The sequence below is a fragment of the Poecilia reticulata genome, chromosome 6 (assembly GCF_904066995.2).
Source record: "Poecilia reticulata chromosome 6, P_reticulata-male-v2, whole genome shotgun sequence".
In the NCBI taxonomy this organism is placed as follows: domain Eukaryota; kingdom Metazoa; phylum Chordata; class Actinopteri; order Cyprinodontiformes; family Poeciliidae; genus Poecilia; species Poecilia reticulata.
In genome coordinates, this window is record NC_088835.1 from 29,566,814 (window position 1) to 29,582,722 (window position 15,909).

Sequence of the window (15,909 nt, forward strand, 5' to 3'; positions counted from 1 at the left end):
GCAGCATCCACAGGTGATGAGGAGAGCGAGGAGGACAATTCTTTCAGATTGGGCATCTTCATAATGTTTTTTCTTTCTTTCTTTCTTTTTAAAAAAAAAAAAAAAAAGAGTCATGCCATGGTGGGTTGACCTATGTTCCTCCAAATTAACACTCTAATATCCTTTAACAATTTTCTTTCTTTACATGTTCTTTATTAGCTTGTAAGGGGGACATTGTGATTGCGATCCACCGCCTAAGAGGCCTCGGGGTGCCCTGTCCGTTTTTACCCCCAAAATTGACACGAAATGAAATGAAATGAATGAAATACAACATCAAAACTTGAAATGAAGCTATGTATATCAACATCTGCAAAAGCCTCGGGGGATGTTTTCCAGAAGGGACAGTGTCTACTCTAGGGTTTGTCTTCCCTTTTTTGGGCTCTTTTAGAGCCCAACAGGGGGAATGTTGAGATGCTTTACCAAGGTCGAGAAAGAGTCACACGCTGTTAGACAAAGGCCCATAGTAAAAAGTTACATGATTGATTCTGTTAGACACCAAGGTCAATTTCTCACGAAAAAGAAACATTTTCCCAGGCCACAGAGACATGGTGTGATTTCAGGGAGTGTCTTCAGTCCATATAATCAGCTGCCCTCCTCTTTCTCCTCAGACGCTACAGACTTTTTTAGAAACTCTTCTCGGATGTAATGGTAAAAGCGTCTCCTTTCAGCGCTGAAAGTGAATAAAATAAGTAAAGTCTGAATGCTTTTCTTGGCTGATTTTTTGCTCCGTGTGTCAATACAAATTAAATTTATTTATTTATTTAACAGAATAGACATTCTATTGGGTGTAGAACAATAGGTGCCTGCCATGCAATGCATGGAGGCAGTACTGACTTGCTTCTGCTCTCCTTATGCATTGCTATGGCATGCCCCTAAATATAACATTTCATTAAAAAATTTAATTATTTTATTTTGAAAAGAAATGACCGGAAGTTAGCCTGTGAACGATGCGCCGAACTATGTAGCTACTGGTTAGCCTCTTTAGTCCTCCAAACCCCGACAGTTAACTGCTGAGAAGGGGCTCGGGTCAGTGATTACTCAACCTGGTATGTTTTTGTTTTTTTTTCAAGACGTTGTTGTTTCTTGATATTATCTTCCTCGTATGAGTTTGGGTGTTAGTTAGAAAGAACTGACTTGACATGATTAGCTAACTTTTTAGTTTTATCATCAAAATCTCTTGAGTTTTTATGTCATTTTAAAATCCCCTTATTGCATTCTAATTATCTTACAGCAGTAATCTCATGCTAACCAGTGAAGGAGCTGGTTTGGTTGTAAAATATGTGTTCTTGCCCCGCAAATCGGAGAGAGATTAGCCAGATGAACAGCTTTAGCGTGCTAGTCGCTGTTGCTAGGCAACAGAAGTCGCTGCTGTCTGGCTGAGGTAAAGCCTGTAATTACATTAGAGACGCAAAAAAAACGCGTTGCCAACTGGTTATATACGCGGAGAAAAGCTTTACGGACACCAGTAGTTTGACAGTTATGTGTCAGCAGTTTGTCCTGAAGCGGTTTGACGTAACGTTTCACTGTTTAAGGACAAGGAGGCCGCGTCACGATGGTCCCCATCTTCACACTGAAGCTGAACCACAAGATTAACCCCCGCATGGTGGCTGTTGGAAAGTTTGATGGAGTGCACCCATGTCTAACAGCAGCAACGCAAGCAGGAAAGGTGAAGGGAATATGTAGTATAACTGCTCAGCAAGTGTCCAAAAAATTGCTGAAGGAACATATATTGAAGGAACATATATCAAAGATTTTCATTTTGACCTAAACTGTTCTTCTTTTATAGGTTTTCATCCACAACCCTCATGATCGTGGTCAGCGACCTGCGACCCATCGACTGAGCCAGAGCACCCAGGACTCTGACATCTCTCTTCTCAACATCAACCAGGCCGTAACATGTTTGACTGCAGGAACACTGGGACCAAACACCACAGGAGACACGCTTCTGGTGGGATCTCAGACCAATCTGTTGGCCTATGATGTTCACGACAATACAGACGTTTTTTACAGAGACGTAAGTGGAAGAGCTATCTTTGGAGTCACTGGATGTAGAGCAGACTCCTTTTTTGTGATGTTTGTTCATAGTTGAATTGCTTTGTGTTGTTCCAGGTTACAGATGGAGCTAATGCCATTGTTTTAGGAAAACTGGGAGACATCTCGTCTCCTCTTGCCATCATCGGAGGGAATTGTGCTTTGCAAGGTTTTGACTATGAAGGGAACGACCACTTTTGGACAGTAAGATTCGATGCAAATACATCTCACGGAATAACATCAGTTACTGTTGCAGTCCGATTATAAATCAGAAATAATTAGTGATATGAACAACAGAAATTAATATAACTTTGAAGTTTAAGTTAAAATTGTAACTCTTAACACATGTAAATTTATCTTCCTTTATGTTTAACACATTCTGAAAAACATTTTTCTGGAAGTGACATTCTTCCAGAAAAATCATTAAACATCTCAGTGAAGAGTTTTGTTCAGTTTGAAATCGGGTTTTTTAAACGATCTTTAGTTAGCTTGATATGTTATTTAGTGTGTCGGGGACACAATCAAGATTTCTATCACAGATAAACAGACCCATAACATCCGTGACCGACCCCCATGCTCAGAGTTGGGCAGTAACTAGTTACACTTATTCAGTTACATTTACTTGAGTAACTTTCTTAAAAAAGTATTTTTACTATGCTGTTATTTTTACTTTTACTTGAGTAATTTTATTATGAGGTATCACTGCTCTTACTTGACTAAAACTTTCTGGATTCTCTACCCGCTCTGGATTCTCTACCCGCTGAATGAAGAACAAACTTGTTTTAACCAAAAATTCATCAAACACAGTTGCACACCTGCAGTTTTTGTTAAAGTTTTATCATCTTTTTACTGAAAATAACTGATTCAGAAAAGTTTTTTTTTGCCTGATTTTATGTACATGAATTATTGTCATTTTTGTCCTTAAAATATAAAAATTTCCACTTAACTTTGCATTATGTAATTTACCAGTTACTCAGTACTTTTAGACTTTGAAAACAACAATATTGTATCACGGTTGAATACTTGAGGCACGGCTCTGTTAAAAATATAACATAAATGCTACGTCACACATTTCCTTTGTTCCCTTAATGTATCGCTCATTTCATAAATTTGTTTATTTGCCTGAACATGTTCATAAAATGTCTTCACAGCTTATATCTAAATATTTCAGGTCGTAACTATGACTTCCCCTTTTCTCAGGTAACTGGTGATAACGTCAGGTCTTTGGTGCTTTTTGACTTCACCGGAGATGGGAAAAATGAGGTAAGTCTGAGATTTGAAACAATAATAAAATTATTAGAATTAGAACAAAATCTGAATGATAAATACTCAGAGTTTACAATCCTTGATCAAATTTAGCAATCTGAAGTTATTTGGATTTGTATGTGATGAGCGATTCTGTGGCAACCCCACATTATGTATTAACACAAAACTGAATAATGTGACCTAATTACTTTTATTTCAAAAAGAAAAATAGGAGTTATTCCTACCACTGATGAAAATTAATATACCGTAATTATTATAGCAGTAATGATGTTAATCATAATAATTATTTATAAATATTGTGCATAACGGTTAGTAATAATGATGATATATTGCAATTACTTTTTTTGCATGTCATATTCTTCAATAATAGTTCATTATCATAAACTATGATAATAAACTATTATTTTATGGTTTTGGAAAATATGAGAAATCACAACAATGTCCTGGTGTTTGATTTATAAAAAATATTTTCAGGTATCCACCTAACAACCTATTTAGAGAAGTTGCTACTTTTTAATTGCATCTGAAAAGATTGATGAAATAAACCGAATGTTTCAACTTAAAGTTGTTCAAAAAGGCTCATGCTCAGTTAAATATTAAACTTTTATTTTGAAGAGCTGCAGGTCCTGGTTAAAAATGTTAAGGAAATGCTGTTTCAAATTCAATTTCAAAAATACTGTATTGATCCCAAAGAGAAATGAGATGTTGTTGTACCTCTTATGACCTCAGATTCTTCAAATAGTCCTTTCATACCAAACGATAATAGTTTTTTCTTATTTAACAGCTTCTTGTTGGTTCTGAGGACTTTGACATCAGGGTTTTCAAAGAGGATCAGCTCGTCTCAGAACTGAATGAAAATGAGGTAAATGAACATGTTGTGTTGTTGTTTTGAATGATAAAGTTAAAAAAAGCTTTATTGGTTTTGTTAAATACCTAAATAATCGTCCATGTCAGTTCAGAATACTTTGTTTTTACTTGTCTTCACAGACAGTGACGTCATTGTGTCACATGCATGGCAGCAGGTTCGGCTACGCTCTGGCTAACGGCACCGTTGGAGTGTATGACCGCACGGCCCGCTACTGGAGGATTAAGGTGCATAAGAGTTCACAGAAATCTGAAATCTGTTGTTTTATCTGCAACACCAACCCTAAAACTGCCATTTTTACGGGTTGAAATTGGCACCTACCACTGGCCAAATGCAGGTAAAGGTATGAAGCGGCGTGTGAATCTGAGCAACACACATGTCACTGAGGCGTCTTGGCAATTTGAACAGAATCTAGTTTTTTTTCTGAACTCCTGGACAGCAGTGGACAAAAACTGCTGACGGTGACTACAATTCGTTTTAGCTGTCAAGTTTAGAATATAACATGCCAAATCTTAAATGTACACGAAATATTAAAGAAAAAGGGTTTGCTGCTTATTGTCAACGCTAAGATAACAAGGTCCAAAAGGTCCAAAGCTACATGTAAACTGGTGTGCAGTAAGAAAAACTCTGGAATGACACAGGAATTGATAATAAACACGCTTATTTGGGATGTTTGTAATGAGAAGAATAATTTTGAATTGAAATAGAAAACCTAAAAAATAGAACAGTCAGAAAACAGTAAAAATACCATTTAAAAGGTTAAACATGTCTAGAGACACATCTTCACTAAATACTGTAAGTTGTAGTCAGAATGTGGAAATACTCAACATAGGAACTGACTAAAATACAAAACATGTTTTTAATCTGCTTCTTTGATGAAGATTCCCTGTTCGACTATGGATATGTAGTCGTACAGGGAATAATTATGTTCTGGTATAAACTGTATATTCCATTAAACGGTGAAAAGACGTCTCTAGCAGATGTGTAACCTGTCAAGGTTTGCTGCCGATTAAAACAAACTTATCTTACTACACCTCTGCTAAGGTGTCCAAGGGTTTTAATTTGTCTGTATTTTTTTACTAATTAATGACACACTGATCTTCCCACTCAGTCTAAGAACCATGCAATGAGCATCCATGCCTTTGACTTGAATGCTGACGGAGTTGTGGAACTCATCACCGGCTGGTCCAACGGAAAGGTCCGTGCCCGTTCTGCAGGAATGCGATACATTCCCGCTTCTGTTTCCTGGGTTTAGCTCTTTGGAGTCTCTGCTGACGTCCAGCTCTTGTTTCAGATCGACGCGCGGAGCGACCGCACAGGTGAGGTCATCTTTAAGGACAATTTCTCCTCATCTGTGGCTGGAGTGGTGGAGGGAGACTACAGGTTAGACGGGCAGGTACAACTCATCTGCACCTCCATAGAAGGAGAAGGTGAGTCCAGTCTGCGTCAGTTTCTGCTCAAAGCCTTCTTGCTAAATTTTAAATATTGTTACTCCTAAATGTTTTTTTTTGGTTCTTTTTTTTGAAAACCTGATTTGTCACCTTTTTGAATAATGACGTCTGGCCATGTTTGTATTTTCTAGTCCGTGGTTACCTGCCAGCCAGTAAGGATTTGAAAGGGAATCTGATGGACTCCAACGCTGAGCAGGATCGCATTCGGGAGCTCAGCCAGCGCAGGCAGAACCTGCTGCTGGAGCTGCGTAACTATGAGGAAAATGCCAAGGTGGTCATGGTTCCTTTTCATTTACAAACCGTTTTTAACCTCTGGTAATGACTCTGACACAGATTGGCAGTAGATTCTCTCATTTTGTTGCTTTATTTCAAAGCAACAAAATAATTTGTGCAAAACTCATAATTTAGCACAAATTCTGAATTTGTGCAAAATTCATAATTCACAAAAAAACTACAAAGTTGGCTTTTGGCAAAAAGTTTTTTTGGTGTCTGTAAAATAAAAATCTTTCAAAAAACTCCAGGATGAAATGTCACAAATAAGCAGGCACTGCCCATTACCTAGCAACCCCAGCAAAGCCCAGCATGTTTGGTCAGCTGGTTTTCCCACTGTATGTGTTGTACAATGGCTGGTGGAAAACACATGTGTTTTTGTTGTTGACTTACCATCCAGAAACCACTTGCTGCATTCTTGTTGGTTGTGCAGGAGGCTCCACTTCTCCTGCACAACCAAAGAAACACAGTAGCATTATTGTGCTTCTGTTTGCAACAATTTTCATGTGCAAGTGAAAACGTTGAGTTGGGGGGCGTAGCCAGCGGCAGGTCATTTGGATTTAAAGTGACAAGACATTCAAAATAGGCAGACCTGAGCAGATTTTATTGTCTAAAAATGATTTTGTGCAATGAACATGTTTTGTGTAGGCCGAACACGGATCCTAACTCGTTCAAGGAAGCATTTTTTCCAGATCACACTGTCGAGTCTTATGTGTTTTCACTGTTTGTTTATAAATGCCTTAAGAAGAGCTGTACTGTTAATTTCATTGTGCCATTTACTGGACAATGACAATTAATCTAATCTAATCTTATAATGGTTCACACCAGAATCATGCTTTTTAAATTTTTATGCCAACCTTCTCCCACGCCTTCCGTTTCAGGGCGTGTCACAGACGAACAGCGGGATGGGCGTAATACCAGCCAACACTCAGCTGCAGACAACGCTGTCTGTCAGAGCTGCTACGGAGGCCCAGAAGGCTCATGTAGAGCTCAGCATCTCAACTCCAAATGGTTGCTCCTTCTCACACTCCATGCATGTTAAGCGTCTGTGTTCTCAGCAAATCTTCTAGAATTACTGTCTGTGTGACGCTTTCTCTCCAGAAACAATCATCCGTGCGGTTCTCATCTTTGCTGAGGGAATATTTGAGGGTGAGAGTCACGTTGTCCATCCAAGTGTCCAGAACCTGTCAGGCTGCGTCCGAGTTCCCATCATCCCCCCTAAAGACATACCAGTGGATCTGCACATCAAGGCCTTTGTTGGAGGGAGGACCAGGTGGGACATGCAAAACAGCTGGAGTTAAACTCTCCATAACGTCGAGAAAATGCTGGAAATCACAGCCCTTTAATGATTGGTTGTAACGTTTTGCTTTCTGAATCTCCCCCTCTGCAGCACTCAGTTCCACGTGTTTGAAATCACTCGCCAGCTGCCGCGTTTCTCCATGTATGAGATCACAGAGGACTCGCCTGCCTCTCCTGCTGGAACAGTTTCCTTCAGCGTCAACGAGCGACCGCAGAGGGTGGGAGGGAAGGAGGACAAAATAAAGAGCCATTCCGATCGGGTCCAGGAGGCATTCTCATATGAAACCTGCTGCTTTCTCTTCCTGTTCGTGTTTTTGTGTGAACGTAGGTGGTAATGTGGCTCAATCAGAACTTCCTGCTTCCAGAGGTGGTCGAGAGTCCAAATGTTACATTTAATTCCCTCCGTGGAGGAGGACTCATGTCTTTTCATATGGCCAGTAACGGACAGGTAAACAATAAACACTAACCTACTTTTTGAATCACAAAAAAATCATATATATATATATATATATATATATATATATATATATATATATATATATATATATATATATATATATATATATTTAAGTATTGTTTTTTCCAAAAAAAAAAAAAAAAAAAAATATATATATATATATTTAAGTATTGTTTTTTCCAAAAAAAAAAAAATATATATATATATATATATATATATATATATATATATATATATATATATATATATATATATATATATATATATATTTAAGTATTGTTTTTTCCAAAAAAATCCCAAATGGGTCTCTGGAAGGTCAAATTGGAAACATGCTTTTCATTCTTTTCTCTCTTTTTTTCGATATGTATACTGTTTTTGTCATTAGCTTGTGTATGTTGTTTTGCAATGATGTATTGTCTTAATTAAAAAAAGCATTTAGACTCTTAAATTAGCTCTGGTAGTTGCAGCTTTCACCTTCAGTGTTCCAGAAATGTAATTTTTCATATGTCATATTCTTGCATTTTATGAATATTTTAAATATGCGGGTCCAGTCAGAAGTTTAGATCTGACTGGATCTAAACTTCATCATTGGTGTGATTGGATATTAATTTGGGGCTTTTTAAAAAAATGTATTTTGTTATTTTTTCCATGCTGGAATAATGATTCAAGTTGCAACTCCAGTGACATTTAAAAACAAAAATTGAGATTTTTCTTTAAACTTTCAACACACGATCAAAATAATATGTGTAGAATCAAATAAATACATAGAAATAGCAAGCTTTTTTCTGAAGCATCTGGTTCTGTATAATCCTGACCCATTTAGTTTAAAAAATCCCAAATGTGACACTACTTAATTTAATCCACTATTAACTTCCACCTAATTGAGACCTTTTTTTTCCGTCAGATCACCCTGAGGACCGATGATATTGATCTAGCCGGCGATCTGGTCCAGTCCCTCGCCTCCTTCCTGGCGATGGAGGACCTGTCGGTGGAAGCAGATTTCCCATCATACTTTGAGGAGCTTCGCACAACGCTCACCGAGGTTCTCACTGAAACTGAGATGTTTCTTTTTATTTATTATTTGAAACATTTTTAGTTACAAAAAACCCCAACTCTGCCTTAAAAGGCTCAGTTGTTTCTGGTGTCGGTCGCCTATCACGTAAAGTTGAACCAGACACAAATCTAAAAGAGGATTCTGCTGCAGCATCGTTTGGTTTTAATTTTTAGAAGTGTTTTTAATGTTAGTTCTACTTTTACTTGTTTACCAGCTGCTTTTAAAACAAATTAAACAAGAATGCTGTTAGTGCTGCTGAGTCGTGGATGTTTGTGCCACAGGTGGACGAGTTTCACTCTGTGCATCAGAAGCTAACTGCTGACATGGCCGACCACTCCAACTACATCAGAAACATGTTGGTCCAGGCAGAGGACGCTCGCCTCATGGCCGACATGTGAGCCACCAAAACACAAACTTTGCATAAACTTAACTAAAACCATTCATCTTAATACTACTGGCTATAAGAAGTGCTAATTTCTGTCTGAAATAATCAGCGAACATAATGTTCAACAAACACTGTTGTGCTTTTATCTGCAGGAAAACAATGAAGAAGCGTTACAGGGAGCTGTTTGACCTGAACAGGGATCTGATAAATGAATACATGATCCGTTCTAACAATCACAACGCCCTTGTGTCTCGGCTCAAGTCCGTCAACCAGGCTATCCAACGGGCCGGCCGGCTCCGAGGTACGGCACCGCCGCGCTGAAACATGACAAACATGGACCCTAAACCTCTTCACCTCTTACCACTTTAGAACCACAGACTTCTATTTGTTTGTTGAAGTTTCGTGGGATGATTAGTCCAACACAAAGTTGTGCAAAAGTGGAAAGAAAATTGTGCATAGTTTCAACATTTTTTGCAATTAAAAATCTGAAGATTTGTGTTAAATTTTGTTTCCACTCTTCTGCTGACTCTCGTTATTTGGTAGTTTAAAGCTGATTTTGAGAGAAGGAAGACATCAAACACAAACTTCTGAATGCAGTGTTTTTATTTATTTAAATTTTGTTTTAAATAAATTAAGGGATCCGATTATAAATCCACGCCTCACTTTTCAGGGTTTTTTTTTTTCTAAATTTGTTGAAAGCTGGAAGCTGTTTCCTTCTTATTTCACAGTTTTGCACTACATTGTGTTGGTTTCTCACATAAAATCTCAATAAAATCAAGCGTGGTGTTTTGGAAACATGATAGAAACAAAGTGAATATCTTTTCCAGACATTTTAAGTAACTATTCACAAAAACAGAAACCTGGTGTGGATTACATTAGCTAATATGTTAACAGACACAGTTCGGAGTTGGTTGTAAAGAAAGAAAACTCTTAGCAATAGAAGAAATAATTGGCTTATAGTTGCCACATCTTCTTGTTTTTCTATATTTTTTAAACTATTCTTGTTTCTCCTCAGTGGGTAAACCCAAGAACCAGGTGATCGCCGCCTGCCGAGACGCCATCAAGAGCAACAACGTCAACGCGCTCTTCAGGATCATGAGGGCCGGCACGGCTTCTTCTTGAGGACAGAGTGCAGGAATCAGCCAGCTAGCCGGATGTTGATGAGTGCTAGAAAGAACGACACACAAAATGTGCAAAAGATTGTAGGCGTTTGGGACAAACACTGACTGAGCCTTAAACTAACGAAGCAGCACCACTGGGGGAAACCTCTGTTGGGTAACTCAGAGAACAGACTTAGAGCTGCAGGTTAGCTGTGTGGCCGGTTAGAAAGGCCTGATGTAGTTCAGCATAGCTTTCCACAGTCTAAACGGACTCACCCTTCTGTCTGACTGCATCTTTAGTTCGGGGTTAAATCAGATTCTTTTAGCTCCGTTTCAGGTGATGGTGCACACAAAAAAAAAGCCATCAGAAGGTTTTGACCAAATGACGGTGCTGGATGTGGTCTCTGCTCGATGAAAACAGCTGACGGAGACGGCAGCAGCTAGGTTGGCGCGGAGCTGTTGGGTCGGAGCCGTTAGCTCTCCCAGTCATTGTCTTCTTTTTAGCCAAAGGAAATTGTGTGATGTTTCTGCTGGAACGAGTGTGATCGTGTGTGTATCTTGTTTACCTTTTGTAGATTGTTTTTGTGATTGCTGCAGCGTTCCTATTAAAATTAATTAATGTTTCAAATGTTTTTGTCATTTAGAATAATAATAATTTAAAATTATTCTAAACTAGAGCATAATTTATGAAACTGGACAGAATACTGTGCAAAAGTCTTGGTACTGTTTTAGCTCCTAATGTTTCTTTCAGTTTTATGTTATTGCACACAGCTTAGAAAAATAAAACATAAGCACAGACAGTTTGAATATAAGGATCCAAGATTGCAGGGATGTTTTTTTTCATTACAACAGTCAATCTTATCAAACAATTGAAAACAAAACTTAATTTATAGAGGAATTCTTGTTTTCTCTGGCGCCACCTGCTGGTAGTAGGTCCCTAAAGGTCCGAATGAGCTGAAGGATGATGATGCGCCTCTCAGGTATTGTGGTTTTTACGGCATATTTATCTGTTGCTTTGTCTTTCACTTTTCTGTGATAATTAGTTAATGAATTATGTAACATGGTTAGGAACATGAAAGTTAATGAGAAAAAGTTTTCTCGGAGAACTGTTGATCAAAACAAATATAAAAGATTGAAAGACAGTGTGTTTAAAATGAAGCTCCGTGTCTGTTTCTGTCCGTCTCATCCATTTTGCTTCCTTTCCAGGAGGAGATGTTCGGTCTGCAGGGCTGCAGCAGACCAGCTCAAGTCATGCTGTGGCTTTTCTTTCTTGCTGAGTTGGCGTTTGGACTTGTTCCCCTGAAATTTAAACCACATGGTCGAAGCAAAGAATGACGATGTTGCCTTCAGGAACCTGTGATGTCGGCTATTATCTCAAACTTTCTACTGCACTGCAACTTTATCTTAAAAAATAAAAACTTAAAACACTGACAAACAGTATAACTGCTTTTTAGTGAAGAAGAAATTCTTTCTATAGTTGTCCCTACAGTTTAGTGATTCGCTATGTCGCTACGCCCCCTGGAAATATTAACTGTTTAATAGTCCAAACGTGTCATGTTGCTTTCAGTCGTATGGAAAACAAAATGCGGCCACTTATTGAATTGATTTCCGGATTTGGGTTCATTTTGTTGCGCCGAATTGTTGAGGCAGAACATTTTTTAGGATCCGTACCATCAAAAAGTTAATCGTCATTTACATCTAATATTTCCCTAACGCACGTAAACGCGTCATGAGCGCAGTACCAGCTCAGGCAGAACCAGAGGAAATTTCAGGTTCGGTTCTGCTGAAATCTTTGTGTTTATCAGATGAGGATGAGGAGCAGAAAGAGATGCAGATGTTTTCCGCTTTCTCTGGTAAGTCTGGATGCTTTACGGGATTATCGCTCATTTGACGCAAAGTTAAAATATTTGTTTCATGCGTGCGCTTTTTTCTGTTTCAGGAAAAATTACAAGTTGTTGATTAATAGCTTACTTGCTAGGTTTAAATTTTTATAATATCGCTCTTTTTCCGAACGCCCCCTTAACACAGACAGCAGATGAAATATTTGAACAAAACGATATTCTGGCGCTACTTATTGTATAAAAACTTGAAAGTTATGTAACTTTGTGCTTTTTTATTCAACACATCTCAGGAACTGCGGAGAAAAGTCTGGCATTTCAGATTTTTCTCTTAGTAAAATTAGTCAAGTTTTTTTGTATAACGAACTAGAAGTTAAACTTCATATTAATAGTTAAAACAAAAAAAAACTCGGAAATTCTGAATTTATTTTGTAATTTGCATTTCAGAAACAAATTTAAAACATGTCTAAATATACAATAAAACAAATCTGAAATGTGAGCCATTGTCTTGAGCCGAACAAAAGAGCTGTCAACTGAAACACTGGAGAAGAAAATCATCCAAGATCACAGAAAACATCAAATTCATCAGGATAGAAACCCAGAACAACCCAGACCCAGAGGTCTGACTGAATGAGGCGACATTCAGTGAGCAATGACTCTGAACTGGCAAAAGAAATGCTGGGATATTTGTTTAAAATGAAAGAAAGCAGCACATTTCCACAGTTACTCGTGTTTTTTTTTTGGACTCTTTCAGCAAATTTGTTCTGCTGTTTTTATTTGAATGTGCTCAGTATGTAAATAAAATACATTTTCATCCTTTCCTAAATAATAAAACAGTTAAGATAACATCCTCTGACAGTTTAGTTTTTTTAATCTTTTTTAGATTTTCAGAGCTTTTCAGCTTTTCAGGCCTGATAGAGTAAAGGAACGGTTGAGGAAAATCAGAGGTTGTGATATAAAATATATAATTTTTAACTGATTTTATACTGATTCAGTTTTGGTGTGCTGCTTTTGGTGTGTGTATGTGTTTTTTTAAAAGAATTTCCAAATACAATGATGCGTGAGGATCAGTGGTGGGAAGTAACGAAGTACAAGTACGTCGTTACTGTACTTAAGTACAATTTTCGTGTATCTGTACTTTACTTAAGTAGATTTAATAATGGATACTTTCTACTTTTACTCCACTACATTTTACAGTAAGTATCTGTACTTTCTACTTCACTACATTTCTACAAAACTGTCGCGTTACTCGTTACATCCAAGTCGCATTGTGTTTTTTTTTCCGCTAAAATGTGAAGTTCAGGGTCTTAAGGTGGCGCCGTAAAATCCAACCAATAACGTGACGTAGTGTCTGTTGTCGCCCATTGGCTCCACCTTTACTCGCACGCGGAGCTCCAAGACATGCGCAGTGGTTTCCTCTGAGCGTCAGTAATATAATAGCGCTGCATAAATCATAAGATATGGCGACATGTAAAATCAGCAGCGCTTCGCTTTCACAGACGGTGGGACTTTGTCCAATTTTTAACGTCACTTGGAAGGAAAGCTTAAAGATAGGTAAGCTCCGTGGACGTGATGCTAGCAAAGTTAGCTGTATTGACTGAGACACATGTTGCATCTGCATGACTGACATGTCGCAGATATGGGACAACGCTGTGACCAAAGTGCAATATTGTAATATGACATTCATGGACGATCCGATTCTTCTGGACGGATCTTGACTAAGTCCTACAGTACGTACTGAAGCCTCACTGAGAGCCGTTCTTTGTTCTTGTAATGCTCTGCGTACACTGCAGTAGCTATTTTATTTCATTAAAATATCTTTATATTTAAATAGTGAATAAATAAAACAAGAACATAAGAACACAGAACATGCTCATTGCTCTTTGTTTTTGTCTCCTGTCGTGGTGGAAGACATTGCAGCAGGAGGGAGGATGAGAACAGTCACGGTGCTCCTCCTGCTTGGTTACTTGTTGCTTATTGGGCCTTGGACAGTGTTCATAGTTGAGCGTTGTTAAATGCTGTTTAATGGTGCAGACAGTTATTATTTCTGACATTGGCAATATGGGCAACCGCACAGGGCGTTATTTCTTTAGGGATGGCAGGAGACATCTGTGGATTGTGGCACAGAGATGAAAGCAAAACAGAACGAGGAAGAGTTTGAATTGATACTGGTTAAATTTATTTCAGCTCTAAGTATTTAATATCTAGGTGGGAAAGTGAATCTTTCAGATCAATTTGAGAAGCAGTTTTGATAGGTGCACTAAATCTTATTGTCATGTAGCATGGGGTGCTGGTTTTGATTTGGTCTTGGGTTCAGTGGTCCAGACTACAACTCTGCTACGTGGCTCCTTGGTTCCATGTCCTCCTGTGCCAGTTGGATTTCTTTCTGAATAAATGTGTGGCAAAAAAAGTGAAGTTCATGTTATGTTAGGACAGGAGACAAGATGTTTCCATCCCTGAAATTATGATGCATAGAATCATATATCTAAGTCTAATCTATGTTACAGAATAAACGCAATAAAAACATGTTTTATCTGTGGCATATGATCATATGATCGGTACACTTAATGACATTAGTGATAAGGCAATGCATTCAGCAAGTACTTTTACTTTTAATACTTAAGTATTTTCAAAAACCAGTACTATTTTACTTTTACTTAAGTAAAATGTTAATGTGGTACTTTGACTTTTACTTGAGTACATTTTTGTCTGTGTATTTGTACTTTTACTTAAGTAAATTTTTTGAGTACTTTCTCCACCACTGGTGAGGATGGAGAAACCTGTGATGTTTACAGGCTGACATGGCCGACGCCAAATCCTCAGTGATGTAGAAAAACCAGAGAGAGAGAAAAACAGGTGCATAATTTTATTAATTTAATGATTTATGCTAAGCTATGTTGTTTTTTTGTCTTTTTGCTGAAGGTTGGTGTGTTTGTTTCAGGTCAGAGTTTGTCCAGCTGACTGAAGATGCAGCAGAGCTGAGAAGATGCTGAGGAAGCTGGTGATGATGAGGAGGCTCCTCCATGTGAAGGGAGATGTAAAGTGCACACTCGTCCTCCTGGTGGCGCTGTGTTTTCTGCTCTACGCTCGTCAGGTGAAGAGGAAAATTAAACCGGTGGTGTTTTGAGGGGAAAGCGTTCCTCCGTGTTAGTTTTGACCAGGCAGCGTTTCCAGGTCGTCCTCTCCGCCGCGTGGAGCCGATCCGTCTGGAAGGTGCAGATCCACGGATCCACCAGCTCCACTCGCTCCCTGCTGGGATCCAGTTCACACACTGGGAGGAAGGAGGCGCTGCAGGCAGGAGCTGACACATCCATCTGTCTGTCTGTCCATCCATCTGTTCATCCATCCATCTGTTCATCCATCCATCCATCTGTTCATCCATCCATCCATCCATCTGTTCATCCATTCATCCATCCATCCATCTGTTCATCCATCCATCCATCCATCCATCCATCCATCCATCCATCCATCCATCCATCCATCCATCCATCCATCCATCTGTTCATCCATCTGCTCATCCATCCATCCATCCATCTGTTCATCCATTCATCCATCAATCCATCTGTTCATCCATCCATCCATCCATCCATCCATCCATCCATCCATCCATCCATCCATCCATCTGTCTGTCCATCCATTTGTTCATCCATCCATCCATCTGTTCATCCATCCATCCATCCATCCATCCATCCATCCATCCATCCATCCATCCATCCATCCATCCGTTCATCCATTCATCCATCCATCCATCCATCCATCCGTCCATCCATCCATCCATCCATCCATCTGTTAATCCATTCATCCATCCATCCATCCGTCCATCCATCCATCCATCCATCCATCCATCCATCCAT

The 15,909-nt window shown here is 38.7% G+C and overlaps 2 protein-coding genes across 4 annotated transcripts in view; both read left to right on the forward strand.

Moving 5' to 3' along the window:
* Positions 1 to 946: 946 nt before the first annotated feature.
* Positions 947 to 10,845, forward strand: bbs2 (Bardet-Biedl syndrome 2). Its single transcript, XM_008412518.2, has 18 exons — positions 947 to 1,085; positions 1,572 to 1,705; positions 1,826 to 2,053; positions 2,149 to 2,274; positions 3,271 to 3,333; positions 4,121 to 4,198; positions 4,324 to 4,428; positions 5,313 to 5,399; positions 5,496 to 5,631; positions 5,784 to 5,923; positions 6,804 to 6,933; positions 7,024 to 7,195; positions 7,313 to 7,439; positions 7,550 to 7,669; positions 8,583 to 8,720; positions 9,014 to 9,126; positions 9,270 to 9,418; positions 10,133 to 10,845. Exons 2-18 carry the CDS (start codon positions 1,592 to 1,594, stop codon positions 10,237 to 10,239), a joined length of 2,133 nt encoding a protein of 710 aa, XP_008410740.2. The 5' UTR covers positions 947 to 1,085; positions 1,572 to 1,591; the 3' UTR covers positions 10,240 to 10,845.
* A 134-nt stretch (positions 10,846 to 10,979) lies between these two features.
* Positions 10,980 to 15,909, forward strand: part of b3gnt9 (UDP-GlcNAc:betaGal beta-1,3-N-acetylglucosaminyltransferase 9) — a 13,640-nt gene continuing 8,710 nt past the window's right edge. Inside the window, exons 1-3 of one of the 3 annotated variants that reach the window (XM_008412514.3) lie at positions 10,980 to 14,911; positions 14,997 to 15,149; positions 15,230 to 15,349. In XM_008412514.3, coding sequence (XP_008410736.1) covers positions 15,042 to 15,149; positions 15,230 to 15,349 — 228 coding nt within the window. In that variant the 5' untranslated portion in view covers positions 10,980 to 14,911; positions 14,997 to 15,041. The remainder of the gene's footprint in view (positions 14,912 to 14,996; positions 15,150 to 15,229; positions 15,350 to 15,909) is intronic. The other 2 variants (XM_008412517.3, XM_017305528.2) reach the window with 2 other exon arrangements.